Below are 20,324 nucleotides of genomic sequence, written 5' to 3'. Positions count from 1 at the left end.
AGCCTTTCCAGTGACGATATTTAGTTGCGAAACATCTGAGGTCAGCCCCTCACTAGTGCAGCACAGTAGACTCACCTGCGAGAAAGACAGTGGCGACCCTGGATACGACGGTGCCGACGCCGTCCAGCGCCGCCACGCACTGGTACTGCCCCGCCAGCGTCGCCGACATGCTCTCTATAACCAGGGTGCCGTTGGGCAACTGCTTTCTGGAAACCAGACAAATTCTCATCAGAATTCATAGTTAAAAGTAGCGAACAAGCATGCAGTTCATCTGATGGTATAAAAAATAAATAATGAAGCTCGACCTATATCGATGTTTGTCGGATAACACCAGAGGAGTCGCCTGTATTCACGAAGATCTCTTTTTGCACCTCTCTTGAAGACCGCATTTATTGAAAGTGCTTCGGGAAGAATTCGGGACTCTCTGGAAGACTTTCATTGTACATCTCGCACTGTCCTGGGGCAAATTATGGTGTAAAGCAAACATTGGAGATTCGCCACGAGTCCTCTCGATGTAGATGAAAAAAATACGTGTGGCACTCGGAGACTGCCGCGGTAAAGCTATTGCATAGCATTTTTTATGCTATGAAAACGCTCAGAAGGAATTCCAGAAATACAATATATTCTTCCATAATCATCAACATTTACATTAATACATCTTTATCCACTATTTTATCATATCTCCATTATATAAGACATTGCAAATATCAGCTGACATTTCATAACTCCAAGCAAGACTGAACATTCTAAAATATAAAATAGAAAAGTATTTAATAAGTGACGTAAAGTATTAACAACCAGCAATATAAATGGATCAATGCGATGTGCCTGTGACATTTGGCCGAATGTTACAGGTACATCGCATTTTTCATTAATAAATGCACTTTGTTTATTCATATATAAAACACTTTGTACACAAATTATTTGTACCATAAATCATAATAGCGTTTTGATTTTGTGCTGTCAAGTCTGTCAGTTGTAATTGTACGTTTAAAAATAACAAACACTCTTTTACGTTATTTTATCAATCCAGAATTCAACATAGCTTATGTTGATAAAACATATTATTTTGATAATATGGTAATATAATTTTGAATTTTATAATGGGAATATAAAATATACTTCACGCAATTTTAGGATTTCTGCACGGATTATAAAAAAATGTGTATTACTGCCATCTGTGTTCAAGTTGACGAATTAAGGTTATCAAATAAAAGAATAAGGAATGTAAAATAATACTTTATTCAATTATATCCATATTTTTCTATTGACAGTCAACAACTCGGTTGCCTGGAGACTTGATATCCAACAGTCCTCCACCGCTATTTTCACTTACACCACCAGGGGCGCCGGCAGCATTTGGTCAAGGTGACGGCGCACCAGTATGCCATTTTTAGTTCTGACTTCATAATGGAGTCTACCTAATCTTCGGATGACGACTCCGAACTCCCATTTAACTCTTGGGTTGGTGTAACTGCGGACTTGTACCTTATCACCTTGTCCGAACTCCTGCGTTGGCGGTGCATTGTAATGTAATCTGGATAGTGGGGCGGATTTCTTAAATAAGGCATGCATATAGGTTCTTACCTCTCTGCCGAACATTAACTGATAAGGTGATAACTCTTTTGTATTAGGTGTACGTCTCAAGCGTGCCTTGACAGTTAACAGTTTATCAAATAAACTTCCGCTCTTGCTGATATAAAAGAACATTCAGGTATTAGCCGATTATCTTCTTTTTGTACATTCAAAAATTTACATTTTAGCTTTGTATATATTTCTTCAAATTGGTACCTGTATTTTATTTCCTCTTCTAAATTTTCTTCTTCTGTAAGCCATTCAATTTTTTCTTGAATCGCGTAGAATTTGTTCAAATTTTCTTGTAAAGAATTCAGTCGTATATTTATTTCTTCAATGTCAATTTTTTCTATTCCCGAAATGTAATTTTCGGTTCGTTTCATTAACCTACGTAATTGGCTCGTAGTTCCTTATTGTTTTTTAGTTCATTCGATATCTCGTCGCCAATATCAAATAAAATAATAAGGAATGTAAAATAATACTTTATTCAATTATATCCATATTTTTCTATTGACAGTCAACAACTCGGTTGCCTGGAGACTTGATAGTTGGATATCAAGTCTCCAGGCAACCGAGTTGTTGAAAGGTGTTACTTATTTTCGTTACGGAATTTCTCGATTCGGTCGCCGCGCTCAAAGCCCGCGATAAAAGCTATGCAATAGCTTAAAAAATTGTGAGGTTGAATGGAACTTTACCCGTTGCTCCTTGTTACCCGTCTGTTTCTTCTACTTGATCATCAGCACCTTGTCGTTCATCCTATTTGCGTGTAGCCCTATCAACCTACCTATAAGTGTCATCAGGCGGCAGCGAGTGGTCCCTGGTGGGCGGCGCGGCGCTGCTGTGTCGCCAGGAGACGCGCGCGCCGGCCGCCGCGCCGCACGCCAGCGCCGCGCGCTCGCCCGCGCCCACCACCAGGTCTGACGGCTCCACCGTGAACTTCACTAGTTGCTCGTCGTCGCCACCTGGAAATATATGAAACGTTAGATTCAATTACTGTGGATATCGTTACCTGTTTGGCAAAGGGAGATCTACCGCCGTGCTAGGCAATCATGCCTGGGGAGCGGCCGTGTTCCAAGTCTCAGTTCGGAACTTGTGTATATGCGTGATGTTGAGAAAATTTCGATAGCGCGATTCAGAATACGTGTAGCGCAATCTAACGATAAAAATGTGTGGCCCGCAATAGCTCTAGCTATACATTTTTCGTTAAAGAAAAAAATATATATTACAAGTTTCTTTATAGACTAGACATGTGATATGAAGTTTCATTTTGCCGCTTCTTCTCTATGAACCAACCACCAAAGCGGTGGGTAGTTATGGACGTTCAGTAAATGTTCTGTAGAATGTAAGTTGAATATATTATTTTCATTTTATTTTACTCGTCATGACCTTCTACATTGGGTGGTTAAAATAAACATCTATTTGACAAATGTATACTTGCAAAATAATGTAATATTGATCTCATGTTCGGAAGATTCGATTCGATCTGGGATTCGAATCCCACCATTAGCCATAAATTATCACTTGCATTAACAGTGAAAGAAAACCTTGCTTACTCCCAGCCCAAAACTCGATACGAATTTTGTAAGGAATAGTCTCAAAATATACATATTTACATTTCGTGCATGTGGTTGTACAACTCCTAAACCGGTCCAATCTTTGATCAAAAATAAAAACGTTAATAAAAATAAAAGCTTCGCAAACACACTAACCCTTCAGTGTCGGCTGGCGGCTGTGATACGAGGGCCTCATTCATTACCGTCTCCTGTGAGGCCCGCGAGGCCCTCGAGAGGCCCTTGTGCCGAAAAGCGTTAAACATAATAAGGGTTTTTTTTAATTTTATACCCTTGTCTCATCGGCGACGTTTGAAGGTTAACGAGACTTTTAAACGTTAAAAAATAAACTTTGCAGAATACTTGATTTCATTTTTTGGTATAAATAAACTATTGTTTTGTATTTTTTTTTAAATTTTGAAATAAAGTCTTTTTAGCGGCATTGTGCACTTTTTGTGATAGGTAAAAGATGTTAAACTAGCGTCAGGAGACATGGCCTGATCGAAAATTCGAAAGACGGCAAAGCAAAATGCAAAACTTTTCACTTGTTCCAGCACTCCCGGAGTCCAAACCGTTGTTTTTTTATCAATGTCATATTATCTGTGATGTTAGCAAAGGAGTAAATGTCACGTGATGTCAACGCATACTACAACAGTGATGTAATTACTGTATTCTAATTTGATATTAATATGAGACCTATCGTCATAACCTTTAGGGCCATCACCTCCGCATTGATCACCTCATGTACGACTTCAGTCTTTCCTGGCGGTGGCTACACACTAGTGGATGATGGTACTATCCACTTATCATAATGCGGGTTGCATGTTCGTTTACTTTCTGACTTAAAATATATCTTTGAAGGTGGATCCTTTGTGGATCGACTCCGGCGGCACCACCACCATACCTGTTTCTTCCTCATAACAGCAGTGTTAAGCGCTGCTGTATTCTAGCTGGAAGGGTGTGTTAAGGGAGACATATTTTTCCGAGGCGTTCCAGCTTAGTCCTCAGGGGCAGCGGCGCATCGGTGACCGACCTCAGGTAGGAATATCTAACCATATCTGGGTTGATTACGGATGTCCATGGGTGGCAGTAGATACTTAACATCAGGTCTGCATGCTCGTCTGCTACTTCTATATTATAAAAAAATATCTTACGTCTTTGTATAAGACACGACCTTTACAAACCTCATTTATACACAAGCACAAACGGGAAGCTGTTTAAATATATTTTTAACTCCAAAAAAAACCTTCCATTTTATATAGATGACGCGATAAGATCCTTTGGAGTAATTTCCTTTGAAATCGCACTTTATTGTCAGATAAATTACAACTTTATCCTGTGCTAAAGAAAGGATATAATGGTTTAAGGCCGCAAAGGATATCTGAAGATTTAGATAATTTCTTTTTCATCGATTTTTGTTGAGTTATAATGTTAAGATTCTAAAAAGTGTGTATTACGAAAGTAGCAATTGAGCATGAGCTACTGCTATGGACGTCAATGCCATTTTTTTATATGTTGTAGTAGCAGACGAGCATACAGTCCACCTGATGGTATAGTCCGCGTAAAACTTCGAGCCCATTCTGAATATAGAAATGCATCACGTCGCCATAGCAAATTGTATGACTACACATGCTCGCAACAATTTCAGAGCCGACTAGCAGTTTGGCGCGTACTATAAGTGGCTCGCTCAGTTATTATTAGGTAACTTTCGGACGCGTGATGCAGCAAATTAAATGCGTTTCAGCAAAATAAGCAGTGATAACCTAGTGTCGAGGGGATTGAGGGGTCCGCGGATCAAAACTAAGGCACACATCTAATTTGCGTCATGTGCGTATTACAATTAATTATCACATGCTTTAACGGCGAAGGAAAACATTGTGAGGAAACCTGCATGTCAGGAAGATCTTCAAAAAAGTCGTCAAAGGTATCTGAAGTCTGCCGCGCTGGCCAAGTGCGTATTGGTACGGCACTTGGCCATCGCGGTGGACTATGGCTTAATCATTCTGAGAGGAGACCCGTGCCTAGCGGTGCAACAGTCAATGAGATGACGTCGGTGGATTAATATAGTCGTTAAAAACGCGTCTCTAAAACGTGGGACGCCAAAAGCGTGAAACCGAGCTAAAAGTAGCAAGTCTGTCAGCGCTGCAAAGCCGTGTAATACACCGAAGGACATCACAGAACCCGCAACATATTCCATTTCAATATAAACAAACAAACTCCAACAAAACCAACCGTAGCCCGCGGTGTGGAAGTGTGTCATTATTTTCGCGTGGAAACTGTGTCATGCTCTCTCATATTAATCAGGAAAATGCAAACGCACCGCCTTTTTATTAAAAAATATTTTTATGAGCTTCCACTAAACGATGATTATTTTTTTTGCGAAAACAGATGCATCCCGTAATTACTGCACCACCCGCGGGAAACACAACGAAATTATGTTGTTGCAAAAATTTTAATTACGAAAATTTATTTTTCAAAAATCCTCACGCTTAACTTGTTTTAGTAAAAATTGTAATACAAAATAACGGCTTTTGTATATGTTACTTGCTCATACATTAGATGAGTACATATTGAGTAAGCGAGAGAGTTGCAATTTCCATATACAATCTTAAAGCAAGCGACATGTTAATATTTATATTGTTGCAAAAATTAGAAAAAAATGTTTTTAAAAAATCCTCATGTTTAAACTGTTTCAGTAAAAATGTAATCTAAAATAACGGCTTTTGTATATGTTTCTCGCTCACACATAAGGCGAGTACCACGCGTGTACATGCATGAGTGAGCGAGAGGTAAATAGAAATCATCTTTCATCTCATTAAAACAATCGACATGTTTAAATTTTTTCACCATTCCGAACGATCTTGTAGACGTTTAATGTTAATATCAATTTAAACGAACAACCCAAAAAAAAATGATTAAACATTTTCCGTATCAAATTCTTATATTTTTTGTACACAGTCCCCGTTGGGACTCAAACCTTTTTGTATTGTCAACAGAAATCGCCTGCGCGTGCGCATGATCGACCCCACTGCACCCGATAAGGGTAGCGAGGGGAGATCAATACACATCATTATCTGAAGAGCGGTGCAAACAGAACGACAAATATCCCCAAGTAGCCACTTATAGAGTTCTTTTAGTTATTGTGTACTAGCTTTGGCCCCTGGTTTTGTTCGGGTTTATCTTGTTAATAAATAAGTTAACATTTGACAAGTTAAACAGACGAAACTCCAAATGTATTGTAAATGTAGCCATGATTTAATCATTAAGTAACGAATACCCGCCGTTATTAATTTTCAATCTATCCAATGCATTGCCTACTATTTAACATTTGACGATTTCTTCATACTGGACGTTAGCCAAAAAATATGAACTTTATTGTCCATATTAAAGATGTGGTACAAAGGGTAGACTTAATTCTAAATACTGGATAGATTGAATACTAACAACGGGCATTAATCGTGTAACCCAATATTACTGAAAATGAATGGATTTGTCACATATAAATAGGCTGCATGGCTACCTCACACATCTAATGTAAAGGTACCATAAGGGTTGCAACATAATACATGATTTTAAATGTAAACAGCACGATCATCGATTCGGAGTCTATTTGTTTAGTTCGTCCTCAAGTACGACAGATGCTCGATCAGGTAAATATTTTTTGTCCAGTCTGTTGACACGTGTCCCGGTGTTATTGATAACATGTCGAATGATGTGTCGGTCGGATGAAGTATGTTTGTATTTGTAACCATATGAGGTAGTATGAAGGTAGAACCTCTTTGTGGTTCGACTCCGGCGGCATCACCGCCACACCTATTTCTGCTTAATAACAGCAGTTACAAGCGCTGCTGTATTCTGGTTTGAAGGGTGTGTTAAAAAAAGATATACTTTTCCGAGGCGTTAGGCTTAGTCCTCAGGGGTAGCAGGGTAAAGGAGTATACACACTACAGCGGCGCGTATGTGACCGACATCAAGTAGGAATCTAATCTTATCTGGGGTTGATTACAGTAAATGGGCGGCAGGAGACACTTACCATCAGGTGAACTGCATTCTTTTCTGCTACTCCTATATTATAAAAAGCAGATATCCAGTGGTGTGCAAAGGTTATTGCAGGGTAGCAGGGTAGCATAAAACAAAACTTTTTTAATCGACAAAACTTGATCATTGACACGTTACAGTATTCACGCGGTGCCGCCAGGTGGCGCCAGGCTCTTCTCTATGCATAGAATAAGCGAGTGTAACCTGAAACTCTACTCAACTCTACTATTGACGGATTCGTTATAAGTTTAACAGTTTTCCGAATACTAGCTGTGCCCGACGGTTTTACCCACGTTATAAAGATTAAATACCGTGAAGGTTTAATGGTTTTTATGTTTTTTGCACGGAACCTTAATTATTTTTCTAAAATAAATGTAGCCTAAGTTATCCCTCATAACATCAGCTATATTTCAATAAAAGTTCCGTCAAAATTGGATCAGCCGTTTCGGTGATTAGCTGCAACGAACAAACAGACAGACAAAAAATTTAATTAATGTTTTTGTGATAAATATTTACCGTACCATATAACTTACATTGTTACAAAAAAAATGACGGGTCGTACGCCGGGAGTGCGGGAGAAGTGAAAACTTGAATATTAACGTTGTGCATTTTTGATATTTTGGAACGGTTAGGGAATTATTTTGCACGAATTACTTTAATTATCAGTATAAAAGTACAAGCATTTATGTGGAACAGGCGTAGGACATTTACATTTATACGCCGCGGTAGAAAGCGAGGGAGATACTTCCTCTCCTTATCTGCGCCGGCGATATACTCTCGTTGAGTAAATCGCTGGCGATATACTCGCGGTAAGTTTAACATTTTTTACCCTTCACAAAAAATTCAAAACACCGCTAAAGCAATTTTTACTTCAAAAACGGGTATTTTGACAATACAAAGAGTCACTTGAACTACTTATTTGCATAGATTATTTGCACCTATACACAAAACACAATCTTAGCAGACACCCCCTTACTTAAGGGGGAAGGTTGTCTACCTCCACTATTATGAATACTAATTAGCAAACTAAACACAAATGAACACTAAATTTAGTTAGCAGCGAGTAATCTGTATGTATGGAATATGGAATGGCGAAGTACCGTGCCCTTCAAACTGTTATGCGGCTAAGTTTAACAGCACCCTCTCGGCGCTGGTATTAATTACGTTGAGAAACTTCTTGAATATGTTACGTTATATTCGCTAATCTGCATTAACTTATCTTAGTCTAGGAATATACGATATAAATCGCTAATAAGATTGAAATGTTTTTTATACATAATATAAAAACAACAGATGATGCAGTCCACCTGATGGTAAGTGGTTACAGCCGCCAATGGACATCTGTAATCAACCCTAGATAGGACTAGATATTCCTACCTGAGGTCGGCCACAGATGCCCCCAACCCCTGAGGACTAAGCTGGAACGCCTCGGAAAAGTCTGTCTCCCTTACCACACTCTTCAAACCAGAACACAGCAGCACTTAACACTGCTGTTATTAGGCAGAAATAGGTGTGGCGGTGATGTCTCCAGAGTCGAACTACAAAAGTTTCTACCAATAATAGGTAAGGATGGCGTTATTGTATACAGGGCCAGCCAATACACGATAACGACTACAACATAAACCAACATAAAACTGCAAAAACATAAAAAATAACCAGCAAACAAGCAATCAACGCTTGGTGGAGCCTTAATGCAGCCTTAGCACAATAGAGATAAAGTAGTGAGGTGCACGAGCGACCGGGGATAATGCGGGGCGCTCCCGGAGCGGGATTAAAGTGGAGCAACAATGGAACTGTGTCAGCGAGACCCACCCATTGTCCCACTGCTGGGCACTGGCCTCCTTAGTAGGGATGCCGATCTGAGATCGATTAATCGGAATCGATCTTTTGGACCAAAAATCGATCATTTTAATCGATCTTCAGTAATGGATCGATTCAGTGAAACGATCTTTGAAGCCAGAAAATCGAAATTAGATTTTTCCGTAGTTGAGCATTAACAATCGACTTTTGGAGAGTCGATTATTTGGACCTCGATCATTTTGTGGATCGATCACACGATTATCACACTTTGATTTAAGAAACGATCTTTTTCGGAGAGAATCGCTATCCCTATTCCTCAGAAGCAAGCAGCATACTAGTACATCCGACTTTTGACAAATTCCGCACGTGATGCATCTGGTGATGGGCTTTAAAGTGGAGCAACAATGGAACTGTGTCAGCGAGACTACGCTGCTTCGGTATCCACCCATTGTCCCACTGCTGGGCACTGGTAGCTCAGAATGGTACGGTTAATGCATGCAGTCCACCTGATGGTAAGTGGCTACTGCCGCCCATGGGCATACGTGATCAAGTCCTGATAGGATTACATATATTTATCTGAGGTCGGCCACAATACCACATATGCGCAGATATTCTTGAGGACTATGCCGGAACGCCTTGGAAAAGTATCTCTCAATTACCATACCCTTCGAACTAGAACACACCGCTTAACACTGTTATTTGGCAGAAATAGGAGCGGTGGTGCCGCTGGAGTCGAACCACAAAGGGTTCTACTCCACTATTATATTTTTCTACTCCAAAACTTTAAAGCAAGCGTGTATTCTTAAGGTTTTGACGTCGGAGATCATCCATACATACAAACGTTTCACATAATTCTTTGTTCAGCGCCACACAACATCCGCCAACCAACTAATTGTTTAAAAAGCTTACACGTGGATCGTCTGTGTATGGTAAGTGATTGAAAAAATAAACGGGAGTTTTCCCGCGCGCCGCAACATGGGCGACATCAGCTGAGCCCGGTATGCTGTATAGCCGATGATTATACACTTGTTTTATTAACAACGATTAACGAGCGAGTGTTTTTTTAGGTAGAAATAATAACATAGTACCTTGAAGATCACTCGTGTGTCTGTCTGTACGTCCGTCATAACAAGTTTACTACGAATCTAAATTATTTTTAATTTAGACAGCAAGCAAGCATGCAGTCCTTCCGATGAAAAACCACTGCCGCCCATGGACATCTGTAATCAACCCAAAATAGGCTTGCAACCCTTAAGACGGTCACAAATGCGTTTTTACCGCCGTCCCTTTAAAACAAAACACAGCACCGCTTTACACTGCTGCGATTAAATAGAAACTATTGTGACAGTGGTGCCTCTAGACTCGAACGAAGTGTTCTATATTTCTACTACTAATTGTTATACCTATTCCTACTACATCAGAGGATCAACATAATATATCACACGCAGTGTTCAGAGTTACGAGTAGATTTCCGGTGAGGCAGACTCCTAAATGACAAATTTATATTTCTCTTCTGGTCTTACGTGGCACCCATGATAAAATAAATCTTACTGAATCTAAATTGTGTTATCAGTCTTATTTAGGCATATACAGGGTGAATTTTTCAAACGGGCCTTCAGGGCCAAATCCGAAACTATAAGGATTAGCGAAAAATGTTGAAAGGAGTTACGAGGCCGATTTTGATAAAAACTAAAACTGCATAATTACTTTTTTAAAATATCTTTTTCCTTAGCCGAGTTCATTTTGTATAAAATTACACCTCTATATTATTCCACTAGCTGATAGTGTCACTTATAAGGATCAAATTCTGGGAAGTAATGTTATGTGACAAATTAAAGCAAAAGGAAAATTTTGAAGAAAATACATATTTTCCAAACATTGGCATACTAATCCTTAAGGATTATACATAAGAAATGATTTATGTAAAATTCTTTAGAAACATACATAAGTCATGCCATTGAAGAATTTGTTGGTTAATTTACTAATTATTCGATGTTATGACCATGACATACGGCTTAGTATGAGAAAGTAATAGTTTGGCAAATAAGTTACCGTCGTTTTTAGGATTTCTTTTTTAATAACAATAGATAATTGATTAAATAGTAAATTCTTATTGTTATATGTATTTCCTTAAAATTGAGGCTTTTCCTTTAGTTTGTCATTTATCATTACTTCCCAGATTTTGATCCTTATAAGCGACACTATCAGAGAGTGCAATAATATAGAGGGTGTATTTGTTTTTCAAAATGAACTCGTTCTCTGCATGCTCGCCTGCTACTCCTGTATTATAAAAAAATTTCGCGCTCATTTGCTAAGTTTACTAAAGAAAAATATTTATATTCATCTAAAATATTTTAAAAAGTGCAACTTCTTCAAAAAATTAATCGGAACCGCTTATTTTCTTTAGAGTGACTTTAGATTTTACAAGTTTACAAAGAAAAAATGCGTCTATTTCTTACAGAAAGAAACTTGAAATACATACAAAAACATATTTTTTTTATTATTTATAAGCCATATCTCAAACGTTTAAGGAAGTATAACTTCTTCATAAGAATTTACCGTAAAAAGAAAAAAGTAGTGGAGGCTCATATCTAAAATGTCCCTTCTATCAATTCTGCCAACTATGAATATTAATCAATAATTCGAATAAAAACCCTGTATTTACGTTTTCATTATGGCTACACTTATAAACAGCTCCTAACTATCGTAGCTACAGTGTTACCGGCGCGTTACGTTGTAATTTGTACGGTGTTACAGAGTTGCATTCAAACGAGTGTGTCGCCCTCATTATGTAAATGTTCGGCAATACGACGAACGGCGTTGAGATCTCGACAAACATTTCTCCGTGCTAAATTAACATGTTTTGCTTAAAAATGTAACACATATGGAATAGTTAATTTTCCATATAATTTGTTAAATTCACTTTAAAACATGAGAAGATTAAAGATACCTGAAAGTAAGATTCAAGAAGAACATTTATCTAAATTATTTAAATAAGAAAAATACAATTATTTAAAGAAGTATAACTTCTTCATAAAATATTTGTCTTAAAAAAGATAAAGTTACTCCTATCTAAAATATCCCTTTATAGATACGTTAATAATATATAATTATTATTCATTACATAAAAAAACATGATTTAATCTCTCCATCATTAGAGTTACACTTGTATTAAACAACTTCTAAGTATGGCAGCTACACACTATACTAAGTGTTACCGGCGCGTTACGTTGTAATTTGTACGGTGTAACAGAGTTGCATTCAAACGAGTGTGTCGCCTTCATTATGTAAATGTTCGGCAATACGACGAACGGCGTTGAGATCTCGACAAACATTTCTCCGCGCTAATTATACATTTTTGCTCAAAAATGTAAAAAATATGGAATAGTTGATTTTCCTTCTAATTTGCTACAATTCACTTTAAAACATGAGAAGATTAAAGAAACCTGAAAGTGAGATTCAGGAAGAAAAACATTTTTCTAAATTATTTAAAAAAGAAAAAATACAAATATTTAACGAAGTATAACTTCTTCATAAAATATTAGTCGTAAAAAAAGATAAAGATACTCTTATCTAAAATATCCCTTTATAGATACGTCAATAATTTATAATTATTATTCATCATCATCATCATCATCAACAACCCATTACTGTCCCACTGCTGGGCACGGGTCTCTTCTCATAATGAGAAGGATTAGGCCATAGTCTACCGCGCTGGCCAAGTGCGTATTGGTAGACTTCACATACCTTTGAGATTTTTTTATAAATCTCTCAGGTATGCAGGTTTCCTCACGATGTTTTCCTTCACCGTTTAGCAAGTGATAATTAATTTATAATACGCACATAACTTTGAAAAATCAGAGGTGCGTGCCTGGGATTTGAACCTCGGACCCCTCGATCGAGAGGCCGAGTTTCTTAACCACTAGGCTATCACTGCTGCTGTCGTCAATTATTATTAATTACATAAAAAAACATCATGATTTAATCTCTCCATCATTAGAGTTACACTTGTATTAAACAACTTCTAAGTATGGCAGCTACACACTATACTAAGTGTTACCGGCGCGTTACGTTGTAATTTGTACGGTGTAACAGAGTTGCATTCAAACGAGTGTGTCGCCCTCATTATGTAAATGTTCGGCAATACGAACGGCGTTGAGATCACGACACACATTTCTCCGCGCTTATTTGACATGTTTACATAAAATTGTAACACATATATGGACTACTTCATATCTTCATTTCCTTCTAATTTGTTAAATTCACTTTAAAACATTAGAATATTAAAGAAACCTGAAAGTAAGATTCAAGAAGAGAAACATTTATCGAAATTATTTAAAAAAGAAAAATTCAATTATTTAAAGAAGTAAAACTTCTTCATGAAGTATTTGTCGTAAAAAAGATAAAGATAGTCCTATCTAAGATATCCCTTTATAGACACGTCAATAATTTATAATTATTATTAATTACATAAAAAAAACATCATGATTTAATCTCTCCATCATTAGAGTTACACTTGTATTAAACAACTTCTAAGTATGGCAGCTACAAACTATACTAAGTGTTACCGGCGCGTTACGTTGTAATTTGTACGGTGTTACAGAGTTGCATTCAAACGAGTGTGTCGCCCTCATTATGTAAATGTTCGGCAATACGACACCGCGGCGTCGAGATACGGATCTTGTTCGACAAACAGTTTGCGCTTATTTGACGTACTTAGAACTTACTTAGAACTTCAAAATTGAAAGTTTAATGGAAAGAAGTGTAACTTCTGTATATTTTTTTGTAAGGAGACTTTTTTATTTTAGAAGAAAGTGCGAAATCACTCTGTCGTAACATGAACAAGCATCCCCGGCTATATACAGAAATTTAAGAAATGAATGCTTACATACATTCCCACCGTGTGTCCTTTTTCACACAACAACAAATCAAATAATTTGTATTCGTGGGCTCATGCACAACTTTGCTAAAGATCCTCACATGATCAAATGCATAGTTTACGATTCTATAAAGGCCATACAGACAAACATTCATTTTATATTTATAGATAATAAGCGAAAGGCTATTCAAAATTAATTTACGCTCAGTTGAATGAAACTAGCGAAAAACTGAAAACTTCATAACTCTTTCTTTAAATTCTCTTTTATAATTACTCGGTGTACAAAACAAGAGTAAGCTCTAAGAATGATGAATAAAGAGAGTAATTAAAAATAAAAACCAACGAGTTTATACATAATGTTTTTTTAATTACTCCTTTAAACTATCAATGGTAAAGTGACATGAAGGAAGATGAAGACAGTCCTGACGGAAACGCGAATCTAAGTTTATAAATCTGTTTTACAATTTCGAAAACCCGACTGCATAAAAATAATTACCTGTAGAAGAAAAAAAAACGTAGACTACACAAATCCCACAATTTTGACGAAACTAACGACACTTTATATAATATGTTAAGATGTGTCAAGCTGTTTAAAGACGTGGCTAAGAATGAGACTGAGAAATTTACATACATGTTAGGTACATATGCTCGAAGATCATTATCCTCAGTAGTGGGGTAAAAAAGATGTTTTAGAGGTGGTTTAACTCTCTGTGGTTCAATTCAGGCGGCACCACCTATTAACAGCAGTGTTAAGCGCTGTTGTGTTCTGGTTTGATGGACGTGGTAAGAGAGACGTACTTTTCCGATTCCAACATAGTCCTCAGGAGTAGCGACGCATCTGTGGCCGACCTCAGGTAGGAATCTACTCAAATGTGGGGGTTGTTTATAGATGTCCATAATAACCAGTTCAAATCAAATCAAATCATTTTTTTTATTCAAAATAGGTTCTTTACAGAGCACTTTTTACCCGACTGCCAAGGAAGGGTTATGTTTTTCGCGCGTATCTTGTATGTTTGTCTTTCTTTATTTGATTCGATCTAACTCACGGCTGGATGAATTTCAACAGTTAAGGTGTCATTATATTTGTCTCAATGACCCGAGTGTCCTTAGATAGGTGTTAGTAAAATAAAATCAAAATGGCGGATTTTTGGCGCGAAATAGTAACACATTTAAAAAAAAAAGTTAACCGAACCTATCGAGTAGGGTATCAAATGAAAGGAAATTAAACGGAGATTATAAAAACATATATGTATATATATAAAACAGTAAGATGACTAACTGACTGACCAACTAAATGACTTTCATTTTTCAAAAATCAACGTACAGCCTAAACCAAGGACTTTACAGTTCTGAAATTTTGCACATAGGTTCTCTATATAGCGTGAATAAGTACTAAAAAAGGTCTTTTGGAAATTCTACCCTTAAGAGGGTAAAATAGGGGAAAACAGTTTTTTTGAAATCCTTTAATTTTGAAGCAACTACTATAAAATTTTGTATTTGGCTTTCTGGATAGGAACAAGGACGCACTTATTTATTCCCCTCCGAAAAATCAACCCCGTAGAGGGTAAAATAAGAGTTAAAAGTTAATTTGAACAATCGTCAATTTTGAAGCAAACACTATGAAACTTTGTATCAGGCTTGTTGGATAAAAATAATGAAATTCTACCTCTAACGAGGTAAAATAATGACCGAAACTTTGATTTACTAGTTAATGGTGAATTTTTTCGCGAAATAGTTACACGTTTTAAAAAAAGTTAACCAAACCTATCGAGTAGGATGTCAAAATAAAGGAAATTAAGAGGAGATTACACATACATTATATAATATATCTTATATATAAAATTCTCGTGTTGGTTACCGTACTCCTCCGAAACGGCTTCACCGATTTTCACCAAATTTTATATACATATTCAGTAGGTCTGAGAATCGGCCACTATCTATTTTTTTAGATAGTTTTTTAGATTTTCTAGTGATAAGGGTTGTTCACCCTTAACACTTTTTTTATTTATATGGCAACAAAACGTTTGCCGGGTCAGCTAGTACATATATACTCGTATATACACATCGAGATGACTGTTTGACTAAATGAGTGAGTTGCTGTGCTGTGTGAGTGAGATCAACGCAAAGAGAAACCGCTGAACTTAAGCGTGCTAGAATTTTACACATAGGTTCTTTATATAGCGTAAATGAGCACTACGAGGATAAAATAGGATAATACTGTTTGAATATCTTTTGGTTTTGAAGCAGACACCTACTATGAAACTTTGTATTTGGCTTTCTGGATAAAAATAATGAAATGCCTATTTCACTGCTTTTGGAAATTCTACTTCAGCCTCTTTGGTGCAGTCGGGTTTTTGATTTTTTTAAATTAATTACTTGTTGAATATCTATACAACTACCACCACTTCACGAGGTGTTTCGTTATGGAGAAGAAGCGGCGAAAGAAACTCCATAACACACATCTTTTAAAAAATAAATGTTTCATACAATGACTCTTAACTTAGTGGTACATGTGGAGCTGAGGCTGCTTCAGACCACACCGTTTTATCGGTCAAATAATCACTCCGCCTATAGTACGCTTTTTTACATAGCGTTTGTTTAATGACAAGTTTAAACTTTTTTCTGTGAGATTCAACATGTGTTCGGGTATTTTATTGTAGTAGCGAATACAGTTATCCATGAAAGATCTAACTACCTTACATAATCTATATTTAGTTATTGATAATTTATTTCTATTTCTAGTATGAATATTTCTATTTTTTTCAGACACATCAGTGTGTTTTCTTACAAACATTATATTTTCATAGATGTACTGACTATGTACCGTTAATATGTTAATAATGGGAAAAAGTTACCATCGGATGGACTGCATGCTCGTCTGTTACTTCTATATTATAAAAAAAACCACACCCAAAATACTAATCTCGAACCTGGATCATAAGTGTGTGCCAAAATATCTACTATCTTCACTACTTGTAAAGCTCCATCCCATTACCATAACATGGGATCGTTGCACTCATTTGAACGCTCCTCGCGAGCTGCGAGTCGTTTACGCTGAGCTGCCCTCAATACCTTCCGTCTAATTACTTGTTTGCAAATTAATGATCCTAGTGTTTGCATAGACGGGAATTTTCTGCAACTGGTCCAACGTATTTATCTTTGCCACACTGTCCTGGTATAATCAGTCAGCCATTTTGTTAGAATGGTTTATGTTTTCGCATCAAGTTTGAGTTGATGTCGCCATTTTTGTCCATGCAGTGGTACGTGACTACTACCGCCCAAAGTAATCTGTGATCAACCCTAGACATAATTTGAAACCTACCTGAGGTTGGCCACAGATGCGCTGCTAGCCCTGAAGACTAAATTGGAACGACTCGATTAAGTGTACCCTGACCACATCATTCAAATCAGAACACAGCAACGCTTAACAATGCTATTATTAGACAGTAATAAGTTTTACCAGTACCAGATTTAAACAACTTCTAAGCACGTTCATAAGTCTTATCCGCGAGTAATTTAATATTCTGTTGTCGAGCGGGAATCTGTTGTTCCTGCGTGACGCTCGCTTCAACAGAACTTTGTTGTTTCTATACCGTTCGTTAATAACTTTTGACAGCCCATTGATTAGACAATAGCTACTATTTTCGATGAACGCAGTATTTAGGCAAATATGCGAATGATTTGCGTTATTAGCCGAATTCTTCATCAATTCATTACTGTTGGGTAGAGGCACGGATTTATAAATAGTTTGGTAGAGGATTTCTCTCAGAATTAATATGGTTCGGTCAGTTTAGCAATTTACATGATTACCGCTGCTGTGATCATTCGTCTTCAACCTATTACTGTCCCACTGCTGGGCACAGGTCTCCTCTCTCAGAATAATTAAGCCATAGTCCATCGCGCTGGCCAAGTGCGTATTGGTAGACTTTACATACCTTTGGTAACTTTTATTTTTTTAATAACTATAACTTATAATTATTTTCTAATATGCTTTGTGTGCATATTATTAATTAACAATCACTTCCTTCAACGGCGAAGAAAAACATCGTAAGGAAACCTGCATACCTGAGAAATCGGTAAAAAGTTCTCAAAGGTATGAGAAATCTACTAATATGCACTTGGAAAACGCGTTGGACTATGGCCCTATCCTTCTGATCCTGAGAGGAGACCCGTATGCAGCAGTGGGACATTAATGAGTTGACGACCACGAAACGCAGCGAGTCGCCAATACGTAATGTCGTATCGCTCATACGAAAACGTGAGCCACAACAAGTAGTCTGCTAGAGCCAACTAATAATTAGTAATTACATCCATAAAACTTTCCCCAGGACTTCCTCCATCAATCTTCCTTGATTTAGAAATACCATTCGATCCAGAAGAAATAAGTAAAATAATGATGTCCATATCGGAGGCGAGCGGGTGCAATTATACAGATGCCTACGGAGCGGGCCGACCTGTTTCAAGGGTAGGGATGTTATTTATATCACAGGCCTAAATTATCGATATTTCAAGCGATATACCGATAATTTACAACTTGCTCGGAATATTTAAGTAGGACATTTTTTTGCAAAACTTCAGAAATCATTGAGAAAATCTGATATCTATATTTTAATATTTTTCCGATATGATAAAGTCATATCAGCGGTGGTTCAATATCTAGATTCTAGGGCTGAAATTATCGATAATATTGAATTTTGAACATATCGTTGCCTCCCTATTGAACGGCGTCAGTGAGAGCGGGCGAGAAAAAGCTTAATAATGTCGACACTATTTAATATTAGGTGTTCAAACGTTGAGAATGGATTCAAAATACAATTTCTTAACTGAAGATGGTAGAACGCTCTGTGGTTTGCACCACCACACAAATTTCTGTTTAATAATAGCAGTGCTAAGCGCTGCTGTGTTCTGGTTTGAAGGGTGTGGTAAGAGATACATACTTATCCGAGGTTCCACCTTAGTCCTCAGAGGTACCGTAAGCTGCATCTGTGAGCGTCATCAGCTAGGAATCTAATCTTATCTGGGGTTGATTACAGATGTCCATGGAGAGCAGTAGCCACTTACCATGGTGGACTGCTACCCTTATAAAATATAAAAATGGCCATTAAAACCACGTAACCTAAAGCGAAATTTCAAATGACAGTAGTTTAAATCACATGTTTCTAATTAGCCAGTTCTCACGTACCACCTCGCTGCTGCTGGCGGTAATGATGTCCATACCACTCCACAAGACGGACCACTACAATTATAAGCCCAGCGGCTAGACCGAGCGACTTGTTTGTGACAACGGTGGTAGTGATAGCGGATCGTACAACTAGTAGGTATATTTCGATGTAAGAAAAACACATGAAGAAGTTGAGGTAAAACTTTTTTGAGGGGTTTTGGAAAAAGTGATAAGAGTGATTTTTACAAAAATCGGGAGTTAAAAAAATCGACACTATGATGTTGGCGAGTAAATACTACAAGTTTTGCAGAGATAAATATTAGTAGGTGTACGATAAATTTCGTATAAGTATCTTTTTGTATGAATCATTTTATAATATTTTTTCTTTTGTAAAATAGTAGTAGTACATCTACTCCTTTTTATTAAGTACGCTAAATAAGTATATCTTACGTGTATATAATCCGCGTAAGACTGCTAGTCCGCTCTTAATATAGGAATGAATCGCATCGCCATAACATATTGCATGACGACACCTGCTCACAACAACTTTAGAGCGGACTAGCATTTTGGCGTGGACTATACCTAAATCCAAATACGCCTTTTTAATACAATGATTTCTGATGTTAAATACTCCACGAGCATTTTGCATGTTTTTTTACTCTTGTTTTGAAAAAGTGACTTTTCAACAGCGTTCCACTGTTCAACGCTATAGATAAATATCACGACATTTTAATGTTAAACATGTTGTTTATTTTGGATATTTATATTCTACGATTTCTCTGAAAAATTACTTTTCAAAAACCAATATGTCTGTGGTTCCATTGTTCGACGCCGCTATAGATAAATCTCGCGAAATGCAAACCGCTCCCGCTCCCGCTCCGGCTCCCGCTATCACTAAGTCCATACCCCAAGTGCTATTAATAATAGTTGTCTACAAACAAGTACAACCCGTCAATAAGCAGCTCCAAGAAAAAAGGAAAATGGAAGAAAAAACCCGCTTCCGTCGCACTAAACCCTTTGTTGGTGCTTCTTATTGCAGGGGGATAGTGTTGGGTTTTAATAAGATTGAAACTGTTCTATCTTAGTGGTGTTTGTTAAATGAAAACAATATCTTATTGGACCAAAATTAGATTAATAAACAAATAGTCCATATGATGGTAAGTGGACATGTAACACATAAATATGTGTAATAATCAACTTCAAATATGGTTAAAACCATACCTACAGTCGATTATCGATGCTATTCTTAAGGATTAAGCTTGAATTGAACTTGTAAATAATAGCCTTACCACACCTTTCAAGCAATTCTGACTGCTATGGC

General features: G+C 37.2%; 1 protein-coding gene across 1 annotated transcript in view; it reads right to left on the bottom strand.

Annotated features, from left to right (window-relative positions):
- fra (neogenin protein frazzled) overlaps positions 1–20,324 on the bottom strand; it is a 194,056-nt gene that overhangs the window by 29,307 nt on the left and 144,425 nt on the right. Inside the window, exons 2-3 of the mRNA XM_073081470.1 lie at positions 2,360–2,537; positions 76–206 (exon numbers count right to left, since the gene is read on the bottom strand). Coding sequence (XP_072937571.1) covers positions 76–206; positions 2,360–2,537 — 309 coding nt within the window. The remainder of the gene's footprint in view (positions 1–75; positions 207–2,359; positions 2,538–20,324) is intronic.

Source organism: Epargyreus clarus, unplaced genomic scaffold (genome assembly GCF_041222505.1).
Source record: "Epargyreus clarus isolate Ecla_fem2 unplaced genomic scaffold, WU_Ecla_fem_2.2 ptg000016l, whole genome shotgun sequence".
NCBI lineage: Eukaryota > Metazoa > Arthropoda > Insecta > Lepidoptera > Hesperiidae > Epargyreus > Epargyreus clarus.
This window is presented reverse-complemented; position numbering and strand designations above follow the sequence as displayed.